This window comes from Eurytemora carolleeae, unplaced genomic scaffold (genome assembly GCF_000591075.1).
Source record: "Eurytemora carolleeae unplaced genomic scaffold, Eaff_2.0 scaffold406, whole genome shotgun sequence".
Classification (NCBI taxonomy): domain Eukaryota; kingdom Metazoa; phylum Arthropoda; class Copepoda; order Calanoida; family Temoridae; genus Eurytemora; species Eurytemora carolleeae.
In genome coordinates, this window is record NW_019396308.1 from 213,245 (window position 1) to 232,048 (window position 18,804).

Sequence of the window (18,804 nt, forward strand, 5' to 3'; positions counted from 1 at the left end):
GGGGGGGGGAGGTGTATTTTATGTGGGTTGGGAGAGGCTTGGTTTATATTCCTGTCAACCACTCCAGAACATTATTCTGGTTCACCCTCATGCTCTTTTTAGAGGAATTGCTCTGTGGGGAGGAGATAAGTTTGGACAACTACAGAAGTTTGCACATTTTGGAGTTGAGGTTAATAATTCATTCTAAATATCTTTCTTTATCTTAGTTTTTATATTACAACATAATAACAACCTTTCCACCATTAAAATGGGGAAACATAGTTTTTAAAATGATGAAAGAGCAATGCATGCCATACTTTCAATTATAAATGTCAGAACCAAAAATCAATTAATTTTTGCTTTAAAAACAAGGATTTAAATTTCTTGATTTCTTTTTTCTCTTTACTTTTCAAAATCTTATTTCTATTTATTTGTATTTTTTACTTCCCTTTAAAATATCTTCTTTTAAATTGATAAATGTGTCTTATGTTTTAAACAACAAACTATCCAACAGTTGTACTTAATAAATGAATACATGTACTTCGATCTTTATTCTAAAGTTAAAATGTTGTAATATTTGATTATTAAAACAAATCGCATTGAAATAAAAATTTAAATCATAGTATTTATATTTTCTTCTTTCAGTTTATTGATTTCTCTCCTTGTGAGAAGTACGTTGTAACATTCAGCCCACGTGGTCCCCCTTCAGAGGAACCAACCGCCATCGTTATCTGGGATACAAGGTAACCACCGCCATTGTTATCTGGGATACAATGTAAAACCACCGCCAGTGTTATCTGGGATACAAGGTAACCACCGCCATTGTTATCTGGGACACAAGGTTACCACTGACATAGTTATCTGGGATGCAAGGTAAACCACCGCCATTGTTAGCTAGGATACAAGGTAACCACCGCCATTGTTATCTGGGATACAAGATTACCACCGCCATTCTTATCTGGGATACAAGATTACCACTGCCATTGTTATCTGGGATACAAGGTAACCACTGCCATTGTTATCTGGGATACAAGGTAACCACTGCCATTGTTATCTGGGATACAAGGTAACCACCGCCATTGTTATCTGGGATACAAGATTACTACTGCCATTGTAAACTGTGTTCCAAACTGATTTCTCTTAAAAGCATCGTTTATTTTTAAGATCTTTATAACTCCGGCTTTATAAATTTTGCTCTAGCCTGGCTTGGACTCCAGGCCACAGCTTTACAGCCTTTCAGATTTAACACTTATTTGATTGTAAATTATATCTAGGACTGGAGCTAAGAAACGTGCATTCCATGCCGAGGATCCCCCGATGATACCTGCCTTCAAGTGGAGCCATGATGACAAGTTCTTCGCTAGGATGTCCAAGGTGACAATAAAAAGAAGCCTTAATCACTTACTATTGTAGGGAAAACATTATTAACTTTAAGTATCAAAGCGTCGTATAAGGGAAGAACTTGATTTTTTCACCACCAAATATGTAAAGAAAATAATTGACGAATTAGACTAGTATTATCAATGTACACTTACAGACAAAAAAATAATTGTTCACACTTTCAAAATGACTTACGTCATCACTGAATTAAACCTATTTTTCAGTGCTTAGGATCCGGAGGCCGAATTTAAGTAATTTGGGCCGCGGCTCAAATATGGTTCGTTCCACTTAAAATCGTATTCAATGTTTCCAAGATTTAAGCCGGCGCTCAATTGAAAACAGTTTTTTGGGGATTTGAGACGCGGCTCAAATTCATTAAATTCGGACTCGGATCCGCAAAAATATGCGGATCCACGGATCCAAATCCAAGGGGCAAAATAATTACTTAACTGTTAAAATAGACTTTTTGCTCTCATTATCCAAATTTAAATGCTTTTTAAAGTTAAAAGATTATTACAATTTTCCTTATCTCTGAATGGTTAATACATCAATTTTTAGCATAAAATATGAGCGTTTAAAAATTCTTCTTTTGTTAAATAATCTGAATCCGGATTCGGATTTTTTCAGGGCGGATTAAAATGAAATGGATCCTAAGCACTTCAGTTTTATCAAATTATATTTAATGTTATTTCAGGACGGAACCCTCTCTATATACGAGACACCTTCCTTTGGTCTACTGGACAAGAAAAGTATCAAGGTGACCCTTTTTGTAAAAGCTACGATGTATTATATCACACTTTTGTCCTTCCTCAATAATGAGCTGTTATGCCGTGATAATGTTTAGTGTACATTCAATGATTGGGTCATCATTATATTGCATAAGTAAAACTGAAAGAGCTGCTAGCACAAATGAGGGAAACTTCAAATAATATCGACAACTAGAGACACCTTTCGGCAAAAAAGATTTCATCTCGACTTCTCATTATATACATGCATTAAAAATAAGAAAGATTAAGATATTTAAACTACATACGAATGCCCTAAAATGTATTCAACATTTAAAATGTGTAGTACCTGAATGATTTGTGTTAATCTTAATTGACTTATTTACGGTTTGGGTGGAATACTGCAGCTCTGTGAAATCCTTTGGTTGTATACTGAATTTTGGGTACAAGACGTTTTTAACCATCATCTCCCATTTATACGCAACATCTAGAAGTAGAAATTTGTAGCGCCCAAACCAAAATTCAATTCGTGATCAGTCTATTACCCCCTTTCATTTTCGCGAACACTCCCGTTAAAGAGCAACAGTTAAAACCCAAAATTATTTTAGAAAAGGGGAAGGGGAGCGGCGCCCTAAAATCTCCGTTATCAATATTTTTGTGAACTTTTTATTGATAAATTGATTGATGATTTGATTATTTGATTGATCAATTGATTGATTGCTTGATGATTTGATTATTTGATTAATCAATTGATTGATTCCTGGTTTGATTGATTGATTGATTGATTGATTGCTGTGTCAGGTACCTGGAATGCAAGATTTCTCCTGGAGTCCTAAGGAGAATATACTGGCTTACTGGGTTGCTGAAGATAAGGTAAATTTATCCATTCGACAAAAACAACAAGAATAATAGATTTTAGAGTTAAAATTATGAAAATTGTGTTATTTGAATTGTCATGTACTTGATGTTGTTGTGTACTCTCATGTACTTGATGTTGTTGTGTACTGTACCGTACTGTACTGTTTGTACTGTACTATTTGTACCGTACTGTACTGTACTGTTTGTCCTGTACTGTGCTGTACTGTACTGTACACTGTGAAATATACTAGGATGTGCCTGCTCGTGTTGTGCTGCTTGAGATCCCGCACAGAAAAGAGATCAGGGTGAAGAATCTGTTCAATGTAGCGGACTGTAAGATGCACTGGCAAAAATGTGGAGACTATCTCTGTGTCAAGGTAACAAGGAAACAGAAATTGTTACAGTTAATAAGAATTGATCTGGGGGTTTATATTTTCTTGAAANACAAACAAATATTATCTTCTGAACCCACATAGACAAACAGATATTATCTTTAAACCAGTGCTTAGGATCCGGATCTGGATCCCCCCTCCCCCCCAGGGTGCCCTCCGATAGAAATTAAACACTTTTCGTATATTCAGTCATTAAATGAATAAATTCCAGTTTTAAGTAGAGGCGGCTTTTTTAATTGGTTGAAATTTTTTTTTTTTTTTGTAGCACTTCCACATACTTTTACTTGTTTTTCTTAGTCTTGAATAAAGCGCTTGCTGATAGGGACATTGGATATACATCTTTCAGATATTCTAGAAATATTTCTTTTGTCAGGTTGTTCCATTATTGAACTGTACGATTAGAGAAAAATCTTCTTCTCAACTCTGTATTGGATAGTTTACTTTTAATGTCCAAGGGATCCACTGAAAGTCGTGTTCCTCTGTCTTCTACAAACTCAACCCTATCAATCTCGTGAACAATTTTGAAAGTCTGGATCATGTCAAACTGAATCCGCCTGTCCTTCAGACTCGGCATTCGCAGTTCTTTCAACCTGTTTCTATTCATTGCTGTGTAGTCCGGTCTATTATGGTGACACCTCTTTTTTGTACATTTTCAAGCACTTCTTGATCCTGTTGAAGCCATGGGTTCCATTCTGGTGTTAAATTTAATATGTGGTTCAAGCTTTTTTGGTAGAAAAATTAAGCCTAACATTAGTTGTGTACAGGTTTAAGAAGGTTTTTCTGTCTATGTAATGAAAGGAGCGTGCAATTTGGGTCAAAACACCATTTGCTTTTCTGGATGCTTCCTTACACTGGAGGGATGGCTTCAGGGATTTATGGATTATTACTCCAATATCTTTTTTCTGTTCTAGATAGGACCTGGTTCTTCAGAATTTCTTTTTCTCATATGCATCACCTTGCATTTATCAGTGTTAAATCCGCCCAGCTGGACAGATTATTGAGAGCTGTTTGAAGGGGGTTTCCGAGTCAGTGTGATTCATAACTATGTGTCCTACTTTTGTATCGTCAGTGAACTTCTTATTGATTTTGACACACAGCTTTATCAATATCATTAATGAACCAAACAAGCTACCCTGAGAAAATCCAGATAGCACCTTTCATGGTGTTGAAGATCCATTGAGTACTACTCTTTGTGTGTGTGTTGTAACCAGTTTTCAATCCATTTCAGAACCTTTCCACCAATAGAATGAGCCTTGATTTTTTCAATTAATCTCAGATGGGGTACAGTATCAAAAGCCTTGAAAAAGTTGAGATAATTACGGTCTAGATTTAATTCCTTATCTACATTGAGTATATAGCCTGTCACAGTCTCCAAAAACCCCAGGAGATTTGTGACACAAGATGTATTGGACATAAATCCATGCTGACTTGAATTTATGAGATTGTTGTCAGTAAGATGTGTAATGAACTTATCTCTTAACATACTTTCAAAGATGTTTCAAGGAAAAGAGGCTAGACCGACAGGTCTGTAGTTAGATGGTTGGAGTTTAGAACCTTTGTTTATAGACTGGGTTGATATTAGGAAAATATCGTAAGCGCTTCTGCTGCTTGTAAAAATAATTAATTACAAAGATATTTAATTTTCTAGGTTGACCGGTACAAGAAGATCCTGAGTGTAGAGAAGGCCGGCGATAACAAGTACGCTGGTATGTACTGCAACTTCGAGATCTTCCATATGCTTGAGAAACAGATCCCTGTCGACAGTGTAGAGGTAATACTTCGCAATGTCAGAAGATTTAAAGGGACTGTTATCGTAATTTAGGGATTCATTAAAACGATGCCATCTCAATCTGATTTATTGTGTTTTTTTCTAAAAACGTGTAATTCTTCAAAACAAAATCATGTTTATCTCATTCAAACTCGGATCAGTTTTTAAAGGGACTGTACGCGTAATTTAAGTGACTCACCATTCAAACATATCAATGCACAATTTACAACAGTACAGGGGTGTATGTTTTTCTCTGAGCTTTCATTGGGTGGGGTAGGGGGGAGGAGGCCATGAAGAAAAAATTAAAAAGGGGAAGATTGAAAGGGGAAAAAACAGAAATAAACTTTAAAAAAAACCTATAAAAAACTTAAAAACAGTATCAGAAATTATTAAAAAAAAAACAGGGAGGGGCGTTGAAGTTGACCTTCTTTATACTAATAAAATCCAAAAAATGTCTTCGAGAAACCTGTAAAATATACCCGTTTTATTAAATGTGGATTTAGGGGGAAAAAATATGATTCTAGAAGGGGAATGGGGAGGGAGGGTGGCAAAATATGAGTCACAACTAATACAAGCCACTGCAACGGTACCCTTGAAACCTTTATCTGATTTACATGTTCTGTTTTAAGTGTATAATTCTAATAATTAATACTTTGTTTCTGAAGCATAATATGTTTAACTACAACTTCAAATAAACCTTTAAAAGATCCTACTACCAATACTTTTCATTATTTGAATTCCAGGTTAAAGAGTCAGTTCATGCATTTTCTTGGGAACCTGTTGGTTCCAAGTTTGCAGTTATACACGGAGAATCTCAGTCCTTCAGTGTATCCTTCTATAAGCTGAAGGCCGGTCAGACTCCGATCCTTGTGAAGAAATATGAACGGAAAACGGCGAATCATATTTTCTGGTCTCCAACAGGGCAGTTTGTTATTCTGGCCGGACTAAGGTACATATTGGTTCATGGGTTAGTGGATTTATGGATTAATGGAATAATGGATTAATGGAATGATGTAAAAAATAGATTGTAGATGAGGTTACTGATGGATTGTTGTATTTTATAATGATTCCTAGTCCATGGAAAATTATTGACTGAAAATTATTAAATGATTTACATTCCTTTATTTACTAGATCTATGAATGGTGTTCTGGAGTTCATCGACACCAGCGACTTCACTACCATGGGGCTTGGAGAGCACTTCATGTGTACAGATGTCGAGTGGGACCCTACCGGCAGGTATGTACAGTACAGTACGGGGGAAATAATTTAAAATTTGACCAAACAAAATAGGGAAGACGTGTGAAAGGAGAGAAAAAGAAAAGGTTTTTTTTTCAAAGGCCTTACAAGGGAAAGTTATTTAAGATAGTTTAAAAGTGTAATCAGTGGCCGAATTTAAAGAATTTGAGCGGCGGTTTAAATTTATGCCGCGGTTTAAATATGGTTGGTTCCACTTAAAATTGTATCAAATGTTTCAAGATTTAAGCCGGCGCTTTATTTAAACCGGGTTTTGGCGGATTTAAACCACGGCTCAAATTCTTTAAATTTCATCTCAGGAAAAGGAAAAGGTTCCAAGGAAAATCAATATATGGAGGAAATCAGCCTAAGAACTATTCTTTTGATACTAATGTAATTTTGGTGTTGTATACAGCCCTGTTCTAGGTATGTTGTTACTGGAGTCTCATTCTGGGGTCACAAGGTTGACAATGCTTACTGGATTTGGAACTTCCAGGGCAAAATATTGAAGAGAGCTGTCATTGATAAATTCTGTCAGGTAATTTGAGAATTTATGTAGTCAGAACTATTGTATTGTGAATCTCAGGGTCAAGCAGTTATCTTCATCTTATGCAGACCCAAGGACAGTGCTTAGGATCCGGATCTGGATCCCTTGGATCCGCAACATTTTGGCTTCTTGGATCCGGATCCAAGGAGTAAAATATCAACCAAATACTGCGAGGAAAAAAACTTGTTGCGCTTAATACCCTAATCTGATATGTTGCAAAAAAGATTATCAAAAATTTCCTTATAAACGCGAAATAAATAAGTAAATCTTAAAGAAATATTCATGACGTGGATCCGGATCAATTTTTTTTTACTGTGCGGATCCAGTATCCGGATCCTTATCAATAAGCAACTGATGTCCACTGTAGCAGGACATTTCATCCTTGCTCATTAATTTAAACCTCTCTCAAGCTGCAAGACCATGGTCCGATACTGATTAAGTATAGTCAGTACTCGCTAAGTATAGTCAGTACTCACTCGGGGTGTATATCTTCCCAGAAAATTATTATTTTCTTTAGAAGTTTGCGCTGAACTTTCAGATTTTTTTCGAGGAATTGGGAAAAATAAATTATTTTTTTAGGAGAAATAATAAATTTTGTGTAGAAAGTAAGGAAAATGATGAAACTTGCATTTTCATGTCCTATTTTTGTATTTTTTCCAGATTGAGCAAATAAAACTCATTCAGCGCAAACAAATAACTTATTTGAAAATAAATAATTATTATATAAAAGTACACCCTTGTACTCACTTAAGCCACAAAAACCGGAAGCAGGACGTCTATGATTTACCCAGTAATGGTTTGGATTGATGATATGGGCCGTCCTTGTTAAACAATCATTGAGCAAGATGACCCAAACTATACAATATTTTGTTTAGTTGTTGTGGAGACCCCGACCCCAGACCCTGCTGTCTGAGAAGCAGGTGAAGGAGATCAAGAAGAACCTGAAGAAGTACAGCGACCAGTTCAACGCTAAGGATAAGATGAGACAAAGTAAAGCAAGTAAAGAGCTGGTGAGTTAATTATTTATTTATCAGGATTAAAAAGGTTTTTTCTCATTTTTCTCTCACCAAGTAGACGGTTAAATTTTATTGCATTAAAATCTTGCGGCCTGCCAAATGCTTAACAATGTCGCAGGGGTGTATATAATTCCATATTTTTTATTCTTTCCCCCCCCCCCTCTAAATTTTTTTTGAATTCCTTCCTCAAACTCGACAACTAAAAATACATATATTAAACTCTTGTTAGATTTATTAAAGTATCATCTAAAAAAAATTACTTATTCTTACTTAATTAAACAATAAAAAAGTCTACAGGGACATGAGACTGATTTTCATGGTTCTTCCGTAGCTGTCCAAGAGATAGATCTGCAAACTTCAGTTTGGAGTACTGTCTGGAAAGTCTGGCGTTGTCCATCTTTCTTACAAAGGTCATCTCCTTCATAAACTCATCCCTGATTTCAGTGATGATTTTTTTCTTTAAGATGTGAAGAGGAGGAGCATTTAAAGCTATGATAAGCTCTCCTGAGAAAAAGCTTGATGTGAGGTTTCTTCCTTATTAACTAGTATATTCATGTGGGATCCCACACTTTCACAGTAGGCTTCAGTATATGATTTGATATTAACATGTTCAAACAGGTCAAAGAATCTAGACTCTGCTGACAAACTCTGCCTATAATTCTTTTGGAACAGTTGATATAACACTTCCAAGGACTACTGATCAGAATTTTGTTTAAATGTCAGGAATGGAATGAATGTCTGCAGAAGGCTATCCTGAACTTCAAACTTCTCCTGAAGTTTGTCTTCTATAAGATTTTCAACCAGCTCCTCTAGATGTACTCTGGCACTTGTTTCTAGCATGTCTTTACTGATGTTTTCAGCCCACTCTGTTCTATGAAAAGCCTCTACAGAAGCCTTTACAAGTGACGTAGGTTTAAATCGTATTTGATTTCTTTCCCCCCCCCAAGGGGGGGTGGGGGGGAAATGGAATTATATACACCCCTGCAATGTCGAAAAATATTGATTTCGGAAGAATATTCTATTTTCTCCTGAAAATATCGACGATTCAACATGTATACTAGCTTGGGAATCTAGCTTTTATTAGCCATTTAATGTTTCCCTCATTAGTCAGCCTTACATTTCCAATCTAAGCTAAAAATATTCTCCTTATTCTACTGAGTTCCTCAGTTAAAATTTGAGGCAAATCGCTCCAGGGATTCCTGAGTTATGATCGGACATATAAAGAAACAAAAAGACAAAAAACTGAGATTACTATTTTACAAAATACTGGCTTAGGAACTGGTGCAAATCGGTGATGGAGTTCAAGAGTTATGATCGGACAAACAAACAAGCAGAGATTACTAATTAATAAACTCAACTGTGTTAAGATTGACAAGAGGAGAGCCGCCATGGACAAGTTCCGTGAGTACAGGGAGAAGCATGTGATCGAGTACGCAGACACCATCGAGGACAGGCTCGCCCTCAGGTTTGTCAAATATAAATTCAGCTTTTTTGATTTTTACTTATTTAAATAGAAATAATACAAATCAACAAAAATGTAATGTAACTTTAAAACATTCTTCATTTTTTTTAAATTCATTTTATTTATTTTTGTTAATGTTTTGGTGTTATTCTCGGAACAAAAAAAGCCTCTTTTTCTCTTAACCATGTTATTGTTCAGGAACGGAGTGGATACCGACAACTTTGACGAGTCTGAACTGGACGAAGAGGTCGTTGAGTTCCTTGTTAAGGAGGAGGCGATCCTTATTCAGGATTAGATCAGGGACTTTATCTTTATCCAGACCAAGATCAGGGACTGGATCCTTATCCAGGATTAGATCAGGGACTTGATCCTTATCCAGAACTAGATCAGGGACTGGATCCTTATTCAGGATTAGATCAGGGACTTGATCTTTATCCAGGACTAGATCAGAGACTTGATCTATATCCAGAACTAAATCAGGGACTTGATCTTTATCTAGAACTAGATCAGCGACTGGATCCTAATCCAGGATTAGATAAGGGGCTTGATCTTTATCCAGGATTAGAATAAGAAATTGATCTTTATCCAAAACTAGATCAGGGACTGGATCCTAATCCAAGATTAGATCAAAAACTTTATCTTTATCCAGAACTTGATCAGGGACTGGATCCTAATCCAGGATCAGATCTTGGACTTGATTCTAAATCTTAATTTCTCACTAAAAAATAATTTTAGTTGTATGATTTATTTGTTAAATAAATATTTATAGCTATATTTTTTATCTAAACACAGGACGCATGGCACTAACATTAATATTACTTGGGTTCAACCAGTTCTCCCGTGAGCCGGGTCAAGTAGCAAAGAAGTTTTATTTTATCAACTAGGTTTCCTTTTCATTAAATTTGGTCGCAGGACTACATTAACCATAGAAGATAACGTCGGTTTTCCTCTGCTAAAAGTATTTATTCTGTAAATTTCTCCAATGCTTCTTATAAGCTAGAAATGTGCATGACGCAAGTAATATTCGCAAAGAACCCACAAATGAAAAAAAACTGATATCTATTCATATAAAGGTTTTAATCGTACCTGTGAAGGGTATTGTTGAAAATCCCGTTAAAAAGAAAAGGGAATATTTAAAACTTAAATAATGTTGTAACACTTTAAATTTAAATTTACCACTGACTAAAATTTAGCTGTAATGATTCGGAAAGTAAACTTATTCAGTATTCTCCTGTGCCGTCTAAATCAAAGGGACTGTACATTTAATTTCATTTATTGAGTGAAATGTCCTAACTACCAAGGTTGCCCTTAAAACCTTTGCCTGATCAGAAAAAATAACAATTTCTTCATTTTAAAATTATTTTCAAATGCCGTTTCATGAATTAAAAAACGTACGTGGGAGATTTATATTCAGGGAAATGGAAAAATAAGATAGTAAAATTAAGCTTTAAATTGAGGGAATGGCTGTAATTACTATTAAAGTTGTATCAGAGAATACAATTGAATAAATAATTTATAAGTTAAAGGATTCGATGATTACGTAATAGCTGAAATGATAAATATGTTGTGTAATGAGTAATGATCAATGTCGTCTATTTTTTCGTAATTTTGCATATTTTTACATTTTCTCTTACAGGGTGTTACACGAAACATGACAGTTGGTGAATAGTTTAAAATGTCCTCTTCCCTAATTTGTTTAGTTGTTTGATACCATAGCGAATAACAAAAAAATGCAGTCCTTAATTAATTTTACTGAATGAGTTTTTAAACGAAATAAACTGCATAAGTCTTTATATCTAATACAGAATATGGAGGAAGACATTCAAAACTATTCACCAACTGTAATGTTTTGTGAGACACCCTATATGTAAAACTATATATTTAAAAAATCTAAACAAATTTGAACTACACCATTTTAATATGTATGTAGAGCAGGGGAAGGCAGGAGGCCATACGCGACAACATTTTTCCCTTCCATGCCACATATTAGATTTTTGTCTTCAGACAGTCACAACCGTACGGTCTTCCATGCCACAGCATCTAAGTCTTCCGCCAGTTTTCGCATTTTTAAATGATAAATATAGGGCGGTAAAACAAGAAAAGAATGATATGAATATTTTTGAAAGTTTTAAAACAGAAAAATTTAAACAGAAGCAAAAGTTATGGAAGAATTAACGATCTAATGAATAGAGATCACAATGGTAATTGACAAAACTAATTGTTTGGGATTTTTTTTCAAAACATGTTGTCATGGGCATCATAAGCTGCATCTTAAAGTTTGAACCGTTAAATATCGACTGTATTTGTTCGTTTCTCGATATTTCAAAAAATGTTCTATTTAAGGCTACAAAACTAGGTTTTTATATTCTGTCTTCCCCAAAAACCGATTTTTTATCTTATAATTTGTTAGATTTTTTATGAATTTGACGTTTCTGAGCTAAATTTTTCAAGACATATATTTTGGTTTATTTTAAGGAAATTTACTTTTTTGCTTACATTTGTGATTTTATTTACAATTGCTGTGTCTCATGCTCATTTCATATTTTTAAGTTATAACTTGATTCTAAACGTCGTCTTCAGAGTTTTCTGGTTATTACTGAAAAGTCTTTTAATTTCCTTGTAAAGTTATAGAAGCACACGCCCATAGATTACCAGGTCACATCGTAGACATTTTATATTTTATTTAAAACTGACTGATCAGCAAAATACCTGCCAAATTCAAAACACTCGAGATTATACCCTCATGTTGCTAGATTCAGTTTTTAGTGGAAAAAATGTTCTCATAAAATGCGGGTGGCATTCTCTGTACTCCTGTACATACAGGCCTTGTACTGTACAGATGCAAACCTTCAAGATTTAGGAAGACATACAAACATTATTTTTTTCCTAGTATGGTTTAATTCGTATAAACAAGTAAAATTTTTAGTAAATCGTTAAATTTTATCCTTTGATAGTCCTTTTCTGTCTAATAATTTATTGAGAACGACTAATTTAAACAATAATTTTAAAGTTTATATTTGAAAGTCTGCCTTTTTCCGAACTTTTTACGTAATTATTTTTGGCGAATATGTTCTTTAAGCAGTAAGTTCCACCGTGCACGTTAGATTAAAATATAACCTTTTTTCAAGCACAAGTTTAAAACTTCTCAGGTTGAAGAGATATTGAATTGTTTTGAATTTCTAATTTGTAACCGGTGTCTGAATTTGATGAATTTAAGCCGCGTCTCAAATCCCGCAAAAACCGGTTTCAATTGAGCGCCAGCTTAAATATTGAAACATTGAATACAATATTTAAAGTGTATCGAACCATATTTGAGCCGCGGCTCAAATTCTTTAAATTCGGCCTCGGATAAATTTACTTGTGTTTAAAATCAAACCTCCGAGGTCACAAAGTCGAAGCAGTAATGTCAAGTAAATTGAACCTTCTCCTTCTATCTAAGTTCACAGTTTTATATACGAGCAATGAGAGCAATGAGATCGAGAAATATAAATTTAAATTTGTGGTCCATTAAAGTAGAATATAAAAGATAAAAAGATATTTTGGTTTTTAAACAGGGTGTACTAAGAGAAAAAAAGAGAGAGAAAAATTTACCAAGAAAGGTAAAAAGAAATAAATCATATTGTGGTGTTTTAATCAGTTTTCTGCGATAATAAAACTAGTAAAATAAGACGGTTTTCCGGATTCAAAATTTTATTTTCACAATATTATGTTTGTATTATTTTCTAGAGGATGGGTTAATCGAATCCAACACGAACACTACTCAACAGCATTTAGGTAAATTCCTGTAATTGTAAAATATTAGAATAAAGAAATTTAAAAACAAAATACTTGATTTTCGATTCTTTCTGAGAAAAGATATGATGTAATTTTCACAGCATTTGTTTTTGCCATCTTCATTTAGATGGAAAAAGGTGGCTGCCCCCCCCCCCCTTATGCCAATTTAAATTTAAATTTATGTAACCATATATAAATATGATAACTCCATCTACAAATACATCTATTGAAAGGAATTTTTACATTTCTTAAAGGGTATTGAAAATATTATAATCATTTTTATTTTTCATAGAAATAAAATTAATCTCATATCATGGACCAGGTTTATTGAATAGTAAGACAAGGTTGAACCAGGTTTATTGAATAGTAAGACATGGTTGAACCAGGTTTATTGAATAGCAAGAAATGGTTGAACCGCGCAGTCATGGTTCAACTACTTCTCTTCAGCGCACAAATGAAGTATTTGAACTACGTCTACGCGGTTCAGCTACTTCACGCAATTGATTAAATCTGAACCCATTTTTTGTTAAATGGAAAAAAAATTTTAAGTATTAAACCTCTCACAATGATTTTAAACCATAGAAAAAGAAAAGTTTCGATATATTTTATTCACATTTCATTATTACCTAATTTTGAGGGTTTTTTAGAAACAGTCTAATATTAATGTTTGCTGCATAGTTACCCAAAAATGGATGATTTTTCTTTCATTTCTAGAAAACTTGGAGGATGCTAGAGCAATAGCAAAATCAAATCTAGAGAAAGAAAAGGAAGAAGTTGGATTGCTCCAGGGGGAAATACTAAGCACTGACATACTTTATTCTAATGTAAGGAAGAAAGTTTTTTTGAAACGAGATTATAGAAAACGAAAATTACCAAAGCATATTTATAAAGCAAACACAATATTAAATTTGATATTTGATACTCAATATATTTTGTTTTCTCTACCTGGCTGACCGCTCACTTTGTTTTCAGGACCTGAAAATATTCTTCACTTGACTGACTGCAAACTCTGTTTTCAGAATCTGAATGTCCCTAAAACCCGAAAACGTAAAAATGATAAAGCGTTTTTATATGTATACGCATTATAGGTGTATTTACGTAAAAACTCGTATGCTCAACATTGCGTATATTTACGTATGTTTTCAGAAGCTGAATATATTCTCTACCTGGCTGACCGCTAACTCTGTTTGCGCTGGTCAAAGTCTCAACAATACAGATATCGAGCATCTTTGGATCCAGCTCAAGTACATAATTACATTTATTAATTTCTACTTTTAACAAAAAAATGCAAAACTTTAATTTAAAAATAAACCTAGGGATTTGGTAGTTTGTAATTGTAAGCAGTACAATTCTGAAACAGTCATAAGTAACAGTTAAAAAATACGAAATATTCAGCTATATTTCTATCTATCTAGGGAACCCAGCTTTGCCTGGAACTTTCCTTACTACTTTATATTTATAGATAAAAAAATTTGAAAAAAAAACAACTTTTGTTCCGCTTTATGCTTATTATGTGTAAAGTGGCTAAAGTGTACTAAAGTGTACATAAGTTTACTAAAGTGTACTAAAGTGTACTAAAGTGTACTAAAGTGTACTAAAGTGCACTAAAGTGTACTAAATTGTACTAAAGTGTGCTAAAGTATATTAAAGTGTACTAAAGTTTACTAAAGTGCACTTAAGTGTGCTAAAGTGTACTAAAGTGTACTAAAATGTATTAAAGTGTACTATAGTGTACTAAAGTGTTCTTAAAAGCAGAATTTTTTTAATAATTTCATTCCAAATCATGCAATGGGATTTTTCCAGGAAGATATCTGATGATGTAACGACGACGTCTAAAAGAAGAAAAACATTGGAAGAGAAAATGGTGGCTGCAACAACAAGTCTAAAAGTTTGTTTAATTTTTTAGTAAACTAAATTCCCCCCCCCCCCATTTTTTTAGAAAATTAACAAATTAACTTTATCAGAATTTTTTATTCAGTGCTCGATTCTGTTTTTTTCTTCTCAAAGAATTAATGATTTTCTAGGATTTACTTTTTTAACTAATAAGACTGTTCTGAAAGACTATAAAATAAAATCCGCACAATTTTTTTGTTTGATTTATTGAGTATTAAGACATCTTGAGATAAAAAAGATCAAACAAAATCTCTCCCCCTTTGGGTTTTTCTTTGATGCCCCATCGGGAAAAAATTTATAAATAAACTTTTCAGCAAAAAATGCTCAGCGCACAGCTTAAACATTCTAGAGAGAAAAATTATTTTAATGCCCGGGGGAGGTATGCCCGGGGGAGGTATGACCGGGGGAGGTATGCCCGGGGGACACTGATAATACACCCTTGTTGTGTATGCATATTATACAAGTGTAAATCAACTATATATAGTCTATGATTTAGGAAGCAGAAACTCGGTTTCGTTTAATTGATAACTCTTACGCAGACCTTAAAAATATTATCAGAGAGACAATGGTGTCAGGTCAGGTTTAGGATTTTTTTTTATTTATTAGATTGGGAACTCAGCTTTGCCTAAACACTAGGTTTTCCCTAAGTTTACTTAAAACATTTTTGATGAAAGATTTCTACAAAAATTACTAATTATTAAGTAGATATATAATCTTTATTTGAAGCATTTTGATTAAATAAAATGAACCTGTTTCAAAACATAAAAGAGTTTCAAAAAGCAAAATATGATGAAACTTTTTAATGGACTGAAATAAGTTAAACTTGTTCTTTTCTTTCGGAATAATTAAGTTCCTTTTTTAGTCAAACCTAAAATTTGAGCTTTAGAGATCGGTTCATCCGCCAGGAGAATCAGTTTAACTCATTCTCTTCAAAAGTTTCCTTCCCATAATTTTAAATAAATATTTTTTATTTTGAAGGTTCCGGTCCAATCGGAAAAGATATTTTCCTGCTCTGTGGTCTGGTTACATCCTATATTCTGGCATAAACAACATTGTCTACAGGGTTTCCCATTCATTCGGACAATTTCTTGGTCATTGTTATAGACAGAATTATGATCTTGAATACATTTAATCTATGAAATTATTATTCATAGTTTTGTTTTATAACTGGATTATCTTCTTTTTCTCTTATATTGCATCCGCAAAATTTAGAGGAAGTTACATATAATCGTGGAAACTGAATTTGAGTTTTTTCTGCAATATATGTAAATCGCGGATTTCTGTTATATTACAATACATTCACATTACAGTTGCTCAAATCTTTTAAAAGATTGTAAAAATTCCAATATATGATAGAGTTACAGCTAGCTGTATAGAAACCAGAATCAGAATTTTCAGAATTAAAGAAACACCAGCTGCAATATTCCTAACCTTGTGATTTTCATTTTTTATTTATTATTTTTAGCTCACATTTTATCATATTTGTAAACAACTCACTGTGTCTCTGCACCTAGACTGTAGGAGATTGTCAAATTCTGCGACATAACTGCTTCGACAGCGAATTTACCCGGTTATATATTCAAAATTAAACAATCTTGATTTTTCTCAATATCTCATCAGTTAGAGAAGTTAATATTGAAAACATAAAAGATTTCCATCTTTTGATGCACGGTGCACTTTACTTTAGTTTCACGTGAACTAGTTTAGAAACCCAGCTTTGTCTGGAGTTTTTTTTCAGAAAAATTCAACCCACTCACATAGAATTTCTAAACCAGACTATAAGAATATTCCCATTCTATCGAATTATCAAATCTACATTTCAGAAATCAGTCAAGGCCTCAAGGAGTTCATGAGTTATGATCGGACAGACAAACAGAGATTACTACTTTACATATATTATAGTTATGGTGTATGTAATATGTTATGTTTTAAGTGCAACATAATAGTTGAATTTGTCGCACTCTAGTCCATTAGCGCCTTATCCAATCAGGGTTAAGCCATGTGTTTGGTGTCTATTCTGAACCAATAGAAATATTATGTAGGTAACATCTATCTTTCTATCTATCTCATTATCCAATTAGAGATAAATCCTTACATCAGCGCTATAACAGTAAATGGGAACATTTACTTCTACTGAAACTATAGTGACGTCGTTTCGACTCTATTAGAAGTCAAAATAAAAATAGGACAACTTTAAAGGAATGTTATGGTAAACGTTAGCTCTGCTAATCTCGCAAAACCTTAAAAGAATCTAATAAAAGAGTGATAAAATCTTTTCAAAATTAGTAGTCGAGAACATAGTGATAATTATATCTACACCGTAAACTAGACAGTGTAGGAGTTGGTCAAAATAACGTAAAATTACTTATACGACTTTGATACCTAGTAGCTCCTTTAGTTGTGATTTTACGTTCAAGATAAGAGAAAAGAAAATTTATCCGGCTTTAATGTCTAAACACCGTAAACTAGACAGTGTAGGAGATGGTCAAAATAACGCAAAATTACTCATACGACTTTGATACCTAGTAGCTCCTTTAGTTGTGATTTAACGTTCAAGATATGAGAAAAGAAAATGAATCGGTTTGAAGAAAAATTTCAATAGGTCTTCAATAAGAAGAGTTATGATTGAAAACATTCAATCTTATGTGAATTTACTTTAGGTTATAAATAGAAACAATTATTTATTAGAAAGAGAGCTTTCCCACAATGACAGCAATAAATAAAAAAGACTTTTTTCATTAATTAAAAACAATTTGCATTCTGTAGTTTTAGACACATTATTGGTCTGAGCTGAGATCTGTAGGTTAAATATTTTGTGGATGATTATTAATTTAATTTCTCACAGAACACGTAATTTCTTTTAGTAATTTAAACTTAATCCCAACATTACATTATATGAGTTGGATCTAAAAATAAAAACTTTAAAAATCAATTTTTATTTAGTCTTTAGTCCAACATTAAATTAACTGCCGCCGATAGGTTTCAGCAAGGAAAGTTATTTCATAGGTGTACGCATCTTTTGTACTGCAGTGCACTGTCTCTGGGCACTAATTTAAACACAAGACGGATGTCGAATCCTGACATGGGATCAATCTTTCACATAAACAATCAATGATATATTCTGGTGATAGGAAACTATTATGTGAATTATCAAATTATCAAAATTTAATGCTTATAATTAATTTAATATAATTCTTGTTTACAAATTCCGCTCAGAGAGAACTGGTTTCAATATGTACGCAGAGTATATACGCAGCTGCAATTAACTTTCCTTGCACTATAACTTTGGTTTTATAGAGTATCCACTCTAGAGATAGTGGGTCACTTAAAATAACGTTTACAGTCCCTTTAATTCTTTTTTAACTATTTGGCTTCTTTGAAAATCGGAAATTGCGGTAAGTGAAAACCTTCATTAAAGATTAAAGACAAAATTCATTCTTCAGATTGTCAACATTAAAGAGTTCTACGTTGTCATTACGCATTATGGGGGTCATTCTTTGTTGATAACCCTATATAATACACGAGGTCCTCTTTTAGATCATGTTTAAAGGGAGTGTGAGCTTAAAGATTTAAACGCCCGATTCACAATGGTACCCTTTAAAGCTTAGTCTGATCAAGTTTGCACCAGAAATGTATGTTTTATAGTTTTTAAAACTGCTTTTTTAAGTTCTAGTTTCGCTACAAAAGTGACTTGCACATCTCTACCGTAGGAATTCTGAGAATTAAACACTTTCAAACTTTGAAAAACAATAATATCTTCCATATTATTGATCAGA

General features: G+C 33.5%; 2 protein-coding genes across 2 annotated transcripts in view; both read left to right on the forward strand.

The window, feature by feature from the left end:
* Window positions 1–10,135, forward strand: part of LOC111700655 (eukaryotic translation initiation factor 3 subunit B) — a 15,668-nt gene extending 5,533 nt beyond the window's left edge. Inside the window, exons 8-20 of the mRNA XM_023471639.1 lie at window positions 103–169; window positions 625–722; window positions 1,254–1,353; window positions 2,054–2,116; window positions 2,886–2,957; window positions 3,194–3,319; window positions 4,983–5,105; window positions 5,846–6,051; window positions 6,235–6,339; window positions 6,763–6,874; window positions 7,759–7,893; window positions 9,267–9,364; window positions 9,560–10,135. Of these exons, the coding sequence (XP_023327407.1) occupies window positions 103–169; window positions 625–722; window positions 1,254–1,353; window positions 2,054–2,116; window positions 2,886–2,957; window positions 3,194–3,319; window positions 4,983–5,105; window positions 5,846–6,051; window positions 6,235–6,339; window positions 6,763–6,874; window positions 7,759–7,893; window positions 9,267–9,364; window positions 9,560–9,656 (1,402 nt within the window). The 3' untranslated portion in view covers window positions 9,657–10,135. The remainder of the gene's footprint in view (window positions 1–102; window positions 170–624; window positions 723–1,253; window positions 1,354–2,053; window positions 2,117–2,885; window positions 2,958–3,193; window positions 3,320–4,982; window positions 5,106–5,845; window positions 6,052–6,234; window positions 6,340–6,762; window positions 6,875–7,758; window positions 7,894–9,266; window positions 9,365–9,559) is intronic.
* Window positions 10,136–12,071: 1,936 nt separating this feature from the next.
* LOC111700662 (uncharacterized) lies at window positions 12,072–16,172 on the forward strand. The gene is made up of 7 exons (XM_023471647.1): window positions 12,072–12,221; window positions 13,088–13,135; window positions 13,850–13,959; window positions 14,282–14,379; window positions 14,939–15,023; window positions 15,525–15,603; window positions 16,007–16,172. The coding sequence occupies exons 1-7, from the start codon at window positions 12,149–12,151 to the stop codon at window positions 16,072–16,074; spliced, it is 561 nt and encodes a 186-aa protein (XP_023327415.1). The 5' UTR covers window positions 12,072–12,148; the 3' UTR covers window positions 16,075–16,172.
* Window positions 16,173–18,804: the final 2,632 nt, after the last annotated feature.

Excerpts from the sequence above, each read along its gene's own strand:
- LOC111700662 (XM_023471647.1), top strand. The coding sequence starts at position 12,149 with ATGCGGGTGGCATTCTCTGTACTCCTGTACATACAGGCCTTGTACTGT. Across the intron at positions 13,960-14,281 it reads CTGACATACTTTATTCTAAT|AAGCTGAATATATTCTCTAC; the intron begins GTAAGGAAGAAA and ends GTATGTTTTCAG. Across the intron at positions 15,024-15,524 it reads CTGCAACAACAAGTCTAAAA|GAAGCAGAAACTCGGTTTCG; the intron begins GTTTGTTTAATT and ends TCTATGATTTAG.